This window comes from Cyprinodon variegatus, unplaced genomic scaffold (genome assembly GCF_000732505.1).
Source record: "Cyprinodon variegatus isolate N-32 unplaced genomic scaffold, C_variegatus-1.0 Scaffold2143, whole genome shotgun sequence".
In the NCBI taxonomy this organism is placed as follows: Eukaryota; Metazoa; Chordata; class Actinopteri; order Cyprinodontiformes; family Cyprinodontidae; genus Cyprinodon; species Cyprinodon variegatus.
In genome coordinates, this window is record NW_015152596.1 from 36,791 (window position 1) to 46,163 (window position 9,373).

Below are 9,373 nucleotides of genomic sequence, written 5' to 3' on the forward strand. Positions count from 1 at the left end.
TTTTTCTTTTTAAGAAGGCATAGTTTCAGACCTAAAAACTGTGGTTGCCATAAACAACTGCGGGGCTGCAGGGGGAGGCAACAGGTCGTAAACATTTAGCTGCAGGAGAGCAGGGTCTGAAAGGGAGAGGTTAAATACTCGGCGTGACCCTGGATGCCTGAGTGTCAGGGAGCACCATGGTAACACTAGTGCAGGTAGAAGCAGGTCGGCCCCTAACTTCAGGTGCCCCTCAGGCTACACATAATTTGTTTTCTGCTTTCTCTTTAGCGGCGCGGCGCTGGACGGCCTCTCCCATCAGTGTCTTGGAGCTGAGGCTCGCATTCTTCACTCCAGGTTAACACTTGCTTTGCATCCTTGGGGCGTTTGTTTAACTGCTGTGGATGATTGATTGCCTTCCAAAAGCTAATTCCTGTTGACCAATAATGAGGTGCTAAATACCAACTTTTAACAACTGCTAGCTCCGGGAGAGACACAGGCTAAGGAGGCAGAACTGGGATTTCCCCGTTTCTCCACTATTCTGGCTAAAATAATTCAACCTGCAGGGAACTGCCTGCATCCAAACAACCCAAGGACGCCCCGTCTCTGCGCACTCATAAATAACACCGTATCCGTAAAATCAATAGAGACAAACAGGCTGCTAATGTTTCCAGCAGATATCCTGAATCAGAGGGGGGGAAAAAAGTCAGGAAAATTTGCCCATTTTTGCTTAAACCTTTTGAGTTATTCCATACATGGATAAAAGCCCCTCTGATTGCTCTGAAAATAGAAACATTAGGAAACCAAGCATAGGCTAATCTTGTTAAATGGATTATGGTTTTTGTGAAGCTGAGAACAGGAGCATAACCCCCTCCCCTTTCTGAAATGTAACACACATTAAAAGGTCTCTCCAAAGCGCTAATGTTACACCTTATGGCTGTCGGGGCGTATGAGAGGAACAGGAAGGCTGTGATCATATAGGTAATCCCTGGTCTAATCTGGCAGATCTCAGCTCTGAGGGCGGATCAACCTGATATCTGACGCCATCCTCTATGACTGTTCACCTGCTAATTATCAAGAGTAGAATAACAGCAGGCAGCGTTGGTTCACATAATCTACATCTAACCTCCACAGAGCTCTATGAGGGTAGCAGAAAACTTTCCTTATTTTAACTCATAAGAAAAGTATTTGGATTGGATTTAATGTGATGGACTGAAACTAAAGATTTGAAACTTTAGAAAACATTTTATTTATTTCAGAATAACCAGGTCGGAAAATTTAAAGCACAAAAATGCTGTTTTTTTCACTTATTCAGCGCTTTAAAATGGTCAGCATCGACCAGAACCTCGGTTTAAAAGTCTTCTAGTCTCTAGTCTCACTGGTTTGGAGAAGAAAGGTTTTCCCCGTAGCGGTGGCTGCAGGGTGATGCGCGGCGTCCGATATCCCTGCACGCATCTGGTCAGAGTCGTCTAAAGCTTCTCCTCTGCCCATTTGGTTCTTCAGCGTAAAGATTAGTGGTGAACTGAAAGCTGAATTCCTGATGGTTTTCACAGTTCACTAATGGGAGGCCATTAAAGTAAAGAAAAGCTGGATTCAAAAGCTACTTTTCCTCCACTTTGTGCTCCTCTATCATGTGAAATCCCGCTAACTTTTATGGTTAGGTAGCAAAATGTGACAAACCCAAGCAGAAAATAAAGAATAAAAAAGCTCTAGATAAAGAGGAGCGGGGGGGAGAGTGAAAATGGACCCAGGCTGCGTCGTTACAGTTCACCACTGATGAAAAACAGAAACCTAATGTGGTTAAATCAGAAAAAGGTTGAACAGTGGGAGCGGATCGTCCAATCCCACATCTGCTCTCCATTCTGACGTTGAACGAGAGCCTAACGAAAAACTGGGACCGAGCTGACAGCAAAAGCAGTAAACAAACAGAGTGGGTGTTAATGGAGTGAAAGAAAGCAGAGGGAAAAGTGAGAGCAAGGAAGAGGAGAGCAGGAGGAACTGCGGAGGGCATTGGAAGCAGCTCTACGCAGCGCCGCTGCCGTCTGCCCACCCAGGCTTTAATGTGAGCACGCCAGGTTCTGAGGCTCACAAACCTCATCTTTCAGCACCACCCACAGCGTCCCCCTCTCTAATGAGACCTACGGTGTGTGCGTGTGGTGCTGGTGAACGGCTCCAACTCTCTAACAGTCAGGAAAAGACGTTTGGGCAAAAAGTGTCGCCACAAAGCTCTGTTACTGTAAAACGAGGCTGATGTGAGTAAACGGCTCACCTCCGTCTTCCCCTCCGCCATGCGGCTGGTAAATGCGGGAATTATGCGAATGATTAGGAGGCATGATGGGGGCCCAGCGGTGCAGGGGCTAACGGAAAGAACCGACCAAATGAAACCAGATCAGCAGAGCTGAGCTTTTCCAAAGACAGCAGACATGGTCGCCACATGTCTTCCTGCCTTTGTGCCATTTCTGTTTCATTTGTAAACAATTTGTTACATCTTAGGGTCCAAACTCTTTAGCGCAAACAGGCTTATAGAAGTAAGAAAACCCCTTCATGGTAACAAGGCCAACCCTGATCTCCAGGTCATCATTTCAGTTAGCTGTGATGTAGCACAATGTAGCTTCTATGTGTGGCTCTGCTATGGTTCCTAATTACCGGGAAGTTTTCCAGTTTTCAGTATACTAAATGGTTTATTTTGGGGCCCCTGCACCCTTTTTAAAAAGGTCTAAATTCAGAAGAGGCACCAACCTGATCCCAGGACCGTGGATCTGGCTCTGCAGGTGCTCCTGCCAGCGTTGGTGATGAAGAGGCATCGGGGAGGCTTGGTGATGAGGAAGTGGGTGAGAGTATGAGCAGGTGGAGAGGCAGCAGGGGCAGGATGAAGCGCCACCTGAGTGTGAACCGGAGCAGGGTCCTGGAACGGTGGCGGCGCTCTGGGGGAGCGGGCAGTCCGGCTGTCCACATGGGCAGCGCAGGGGGGGGTGAAAGCGGCAGTGGGGGCAGCAGAGCGGAGGAGGAGGCGTCGACGACAGGGAAGAGTTTTGGTGGAGCCTGTTTGGCTTCTGGGAGTCTGTGACGGCGGAGGGTGGAGGGGGGGTGTTAGCCAAAGAGCCGTTCATTATGATCGCCCCACTGCTCTGGGGGGGCCTGCTCGCCCCCTGCCGTAGTTTCCTGACCTCCAGGTTTCCGTCGCTCCCAGCTGGGAGACAGGAAGCGACGGGCGGAGGATCCTGGTTGCTGCTGGCGCTCAAAGGATGGTGTCCTCCATTGCTGAGGGACGGCGGGTCGCCAGCGGGGTCAGTCAGGGCCATGGCGTTTCCCCTGCAGGTCTGGCACCGACACCGCCACTCCTCTGGGAACACAGACAGCACATTCAGGATCCAAACACTGATCAAAGACAATAAACCAGGAGGAACCATGGCGACCTGAGGAGTGGATGTGTGTTTGTTTATGGAACCGACTTTTGTGGGGAAGAAAAAAAAAAAGCTGAAGCCCACAATTATAAAACAAGCAATACTTCTTAAAGTGTTTGCAGAGTTTAGAGAGAAAACAATCACATGAGCTCTGGAGGCTCAGTTTTTATCTAAATCAAGGCCAGAAAAAAAAACGGAAACTATTTTCTTATCTTTCTAAAGAAAACATGTTTCACAAAGAAGGAGAAAAGAAGCTTCAGCCCACTGGTACCAGAAACAAAGGAGAGCTGGCTTATTGGCTCCACAACCAAAACACAGAGGTTCTGATTGGACCCCCGGCTTCCTCTTGGTTCTGTCTGACCCACTTCAATAAAAGCATAAGAATAATCACAACGTTACACTCAGGGGCAGATTTAGGAAATTTGGGGCCCTAGGCTAAGACAGGCATGGGGCCCACTGAGCTTTTATTAGAATACATTATTTATTCTAAGTTGTGTCCCTCCCTTCTTGTCCCTTTTCTTCTTGTTTCCTCTCTATGTTTTGTACTCAGCTGACTTTTCATGCTGTCTCTAAAGGAATGAAAGATTTTTTTTACAAGCACTAAGCTCACTTATAGCATATTGCTCCTTCCTGTGTTTCCAAAAAGGTGACGGCAAAAGTAAATAACCCAGTCCTTCTTTTCACTGTAGACGAGCCATGATCTGCTTATCTGTTCTCCATTTTTCATTTGGATGAAATAATAGCTGCATGAATCATGACAGCAGACAAGATAGAGGAGAGCAGGAGGCNGCTTATCTGTTCTCCATTTTTCATTTGGATGAAATAATAGCTGCATGAATCATGACAGCAGACAAGATAGAGGAGAGCAGGAGGCGGGGTTACTAATCTACTGGCTCTGGAGAGCAGAGTTCGCTGCTTTTAGATGTTGTCGCCAAAGTCTACGGTAGCAGAAAAAAAGTCGCTAGATTTGGCGCTAGGAGCTTTTTTAAAATAAAAGCACTAGAGGGGCCTGAAAAGTCGCTAAATATAGCACAGTTTTCAAATGCCTTGCTGCTGTTTGTTTGGACCTTTCTGAACATGTGCATCAAAGGAACTGATCCAATATGGTGGACACTGAAGGGGGGTGGAAGACACAGTTAATATTAGAAGCGTCCTGATGGCATTTTAGCCAAAGGATTTTTATTGGAAAAAATAATGTGCACAAATAAGGAATAGTTGTATTAACCATACATGGAAACAGAGTTTTATGGGGCCCCCAGGAACTTGGGGGGACGCTACCTGTTGTCCATAATGTTCACTGCATGAGGAAATCTTCTGTGTGAAATCATCTCCAGAGGTTCTAGAGCAGTTCCTAGAACAGAGCTGCCTTCTTTAAGTCATTAGCTCTAAAACTGTTACCCCAGCAGAGGATGGAGGCAGAGATCACACTCTCCACAACAGACTAATAGAAGATATGCAGCATCTTGCTGCAAATGCTGAAGGACCTAAGCTTCCTTAGGAAGTATAATCTGTTCTGTCCCTGCTTATAGACAGCTTCACAGTCACGTCTTCAGTCCAGGTGAACACCAAGGTATTTATACTCCTCCACCTTCACTTCTTCTCCCATCGTGGTAATACTATTTAGATTGTTCCTGTTTCTTCTGAAATCTACTATTATCTCCTTGTTTTGTTGACATTCAGGATCAGATGATTGTTTCCACACCATGACACAAAGCGGTCCACCAGCTCTCTGTACTCAGCTTCATGTCCATCTTTGATGCACCCAATGACTGCAAAGTAATCCACGTATTTCTGCAGGTGACAGGACTCTGTCTGGTACTGGAAGTCAGACGTGCACAGAGTTAAAATAAATGGTGAGAGGACAGTCCCCTGTGGTGCTCCTGTGCTGCTGACTACTTGATTAGCCAGCTGACCCTTCAGTCTCACAACCTGTGCTCTGTAAAGCCCCATTTCCACTACCCTTTTGAAATAGTGCCGAGATTGGTCCCAGCACGACAAACAAGATAACTGTTGAGTGTGGTCCGGCACAACTGAACCGGACTGCGCCAGACACAACCGAACCTGGTACTAGTTCATCAGTGGGGCTGGCAGGTTCAGTTCTGGCTCTGTTCTCAGATAACAAAGAGCTTATGAGCAGACCGCGTCATCTCCTTACAGTCAGCCTACCTAATCATGAATTTTATGAAATTCATAAAAATTCTAGCTTCCCTTATCGAGGAGAGCAGCTGTACTTGCTTATAGTTTTACCCTGTTTAGGGCCGAAATGATTAATCAAATAGTGATAATAGTGAAATATCCATAATTAATTTGGTGATCCAACCAAATCCTTTCCTGGAGATGCTTTGCTTCAAGAATAACCTACCTACAGCAGTATATAAGATAAAACTCTGCCAATATACACATGTATAAACAGAGCAGATATACTGTTTTCCTATTAAAGATTAAATTAGCATACAAACACATTTTGTTGCAAAAATGTATTAAAAATACTTAATATTTGGGGGAATTATTTTGCCTTTTTTAAATTTTACTATTGCATGTATTTGGATTTTAATTTAATTATTTTGAGGCCTAATAAACACAAGTTCATGGAAGTTACGTTGTCATGGAAACATCAAAAAAGCTAGAGCTGGATATGCCACTCACGGTAGCAGACTGGTAAATGTACAATAGTCTAATGACAGAAACAAGGAGGAAATATGGCACAGAAACACATTTCGAATTTGTCCTCTCATTAGAGACTTTATCTCCACGACCTTAGAGTGCAGCTCAACATTTGGACACCTGTAACCAGGCAGGACACCCTGCCTGTAGCTTAAAGTAAGATCATGATGCGCCACGCACTTTCATATCTATTCCTGCAGTTTAACGTAACCATAATATTTTAGAATGTTATTTTGATCTTGTTTTTTTTTTTGTGTAATATAATTAATTCCTTGTGGTTTGCTGTGTTCATGTCACGTGTAACATGAACACAATGACTGAGGTTCATGGCAGCTGACCAAATATATGTTGTTACTGTGAAGTTGAATTAATAACGCATCTTTACCCCTGGTTACGTGCACTGAAGGGTATAATACAATAAATTAGTGAATCTCAATATATTTACTTATTTGTTTTTATTACCGTATATTTTAAATAGGCTCATAGGTATTTTTGTCCAAACAAAAAAATGCTCACAGCAGCCCCTGTTCAAAATTACTTCCATCGTCCCTGTATAAACATATGTTTTTTTTTTTTTAAGAATCTGCAATTCAATTAAAGAGCAGAATAGAGTTTTTCTATATTCCAAATGTTTGTTTATTTAGACATTTTTATTTACTAAAAGTATCTCTTTTTAGATGAATCAGAGAAATGATTGGTAGATTGATTACTAAGAGCAGCTCTTAATGTGTAGAAAGTCAAATATCTTACATTTTGTCTGAGAATTTTTTTCACATCTGATTATCAGATTTACTTGTTGCAATTGAGTTCATTGTTGATAATTATAGTTATAAAAATGTAAGTATAAATATTAACCCTGATAGAAATGAAAGATTTATTCGTTAATAAATAGGTGGCATAGGTGTAGCTCTGTGGCTGCACTATGTGAGCGAGCTGCGAAATATGAGCACATGGGTCCGCTGGGGTCAGCGGTGGGCTGCAGGTTTGGAGGAGAGCTGGAGACGGGGAATGACTTTGGAGATCAGAGCGCGACAGACAGCGGAGCACAGAGGGAAACCCAGATGAAGTCATTTGTTTTGCCTCTGTTGCTGTCAAAAGCTGGAAGTGATTTTAAAAAGCGAGTCTGAAGCAGCAGCAAGGAACAGAGACTAGATCCGTCAGAAGTTTATGGTCTATTTATGTTTTAGCACCAATTATAGCAGGGTTGTAACAAAGTCTGTTCACTGATGGGTTTTATCCTTAGATCTGTAACACAGTGTGGACACAATCAGAGACCCGTTTCTCTCCTCATTATAAAAACTTCACAGTTGTTCTATTCACTTGGGGAATCTTATAAACGATATAAAATGGACTTTCTGATCTTCTCCTAATCAATGCTAAAAATCTTACGGGTAGAAGTTAATACTTCAGGAAGAGGATGAACGATTTTCATTACGTTTATATGAATATCTTAAGAGAGGGAGAGAAAATGTTATGTACAGGACTTGAGATCAAAAATATACATAAGCAGCTAAATATTTTACAGGTCCAGTTGATCATAGGCGCTCTGATAAATCATTTACAACCAGATTTTAATGATTAACAAAACCTATGAACCAAAACTCTGACTGAAACGAATCCGAAACCTGATAAAGTGCAGTTTACACTGAAGAAAAATCTAGACAAGTCATTTTTTCTTAAAATAAGTGCATTTGTTCTTGGATTGAGGAGATAAAAGAGACCCATTGCCAATGGAACAAGACAATTTACATTTAAAATAAGGAAAAAAACAATTGCATTGTCTTATTTCAACTGCATTTTATCTAAATATCTTATTTTAAGAGTGAAAATACTCATTCCATTGGCAAATCATCCCATTTACCTACTCTAATTAAGGGTAATTACACTTAATATAGGATTCTTTTTTACTTATTTCTAGATCTTTTTTTGCAGTTTATGACCATAAACTGCTGCTGCTGTCAGAAAAACACTAATCCTCATGCAGGATTATCAAAACAAAGCAGATCTCTGATCAGAAAGATGACAGCCGGTGCAGGTTGGTCAGGAACAATGAATAAAGTGATAAAGTGCTCCTTCTGCTGACTTTCATGTCAGCTTTATGATTACTGGGTGTGTGGGAGAGATGCTCAGACCTTGGGCGACAGCAGCAAAGCAAAGCATCCTGCTTCCCTTTAATTAAAACTAATAGGCAGCAATTACCAGGAATCAGTCAAGAAGCTGTTAATAACAACATTACTCCTCAGAGAAATAACATCAGGCTTTCTGCATGGCTTTAGGACACAGGATGCTTTTTAGTCAGATATCATCCCCTCAGGGCATCTACTCACAGCTGGCTAACAAGGAGGTTAAATACAGACAACTTTAAAATGCTACCAGGATTTAACTATAAACATAAGCTAAGGTTTTATTGGAGCAAACAACAAACTATGTAGGTGGATTAAATAAGTCAAACTACATTTACTTTAAGTTTGGATCATTGTGCGAGGATTAAGATGAGAGGGAGTTGATTTAAAACTAACAAAGTTTTCAGCTGTCCGTTGAAGGAGGCTCGTGCTCTTCGGTTTAAGCTAAGGGGTAAAGCAGGCAGCTCCTACCGTGTCTGACTGCTGTCCGCTCCGGAGCAGGCGTCGCTTCGCAAACACCAAACACAAGAGAGAGGGGGGAAAAAGAAAAAGTAAAGAGGTCCGGTTGATTTAAAATGTCCGCGAGCGCAGCTAAGCAAACAACACAAGCCGACACAACAGCAACAAGTCCCGCTCAGAGAGAGAGAGGCTGTTTCTCATCGGAGTGTGTCCTGCCAGAGTGACAAACAGCCGCACACACTCCGGCCCCGGCTCTGAGGGGAGCGGAGGGACGGAGGCAGGAGGAGCCGAGCCGGGCTGGGACAGCGTCTGTTTAACCCGCTCAGTGCCGCGGGCTGAACGAGCCCTACACCAAACTCTCAGGAGCAACTGCAAATGGTTGCTAGGAGACCGGCGGCAGCGTCACCGAAAATACCAGAAAACGGGAAGCTCTGTCGGGAAACAAAGTAGCGCGGTAGATTGTACAGCTGCTGATGAACAAATGAATGGAAAAAAAATACAATTGGTTTGATGCTTTTTTAGTTCAAAGATACACAAGGCTGTGAAGCTGTTTATCTTTATCCAGTGGTGGAGCTAGTTTCATTATAGGGAAATGGGTGTGGTGTGTAATTATGTCCACTGGGGGGAGCCAAAATCGACCAAAACGGAAGGTTCTTAAGAAGGAATAGTACACCCAAAACATGATTAGCCTTCATTTTCTACTCACCCCCATGCTGAACAACACTCTGGAGTACTTTTTTGATATCT

General features: G+C 43.4%; 1 protein-coding gene across 1 annotated transcript in view; it reads right to left on the reverse strand.

Annotated features, from left to right (window-relative positions):
• disp1 (dispatched homolog 1 (Drosophila)) overlaps nt 1–8,851 on the reverse strand; it is a 31,969-nt gene extending 23,118 nt beyond the window's left edge. Inside the window, exons 1-2 of the mRNA XM_015405326.1 lie at nt 8,639–8,851; nt 2,716–3,319 (exon numbers count right to left, since the gene is read on the reverse strand). Coding sequence (XP_015260812.1) covers nt 2,716–3,278 — 563 coding nt within the window. The 5' untranslated portion in view covers nt 3,279–3,319; nt 8,639–8,851. The remainder of the gene's footprint in view (nt 1–2,715; nt 3,320–8,638) is intronic.
• Between the last annotated feature and the right edge of the window lie 522 nt (nt 8,852–9,373).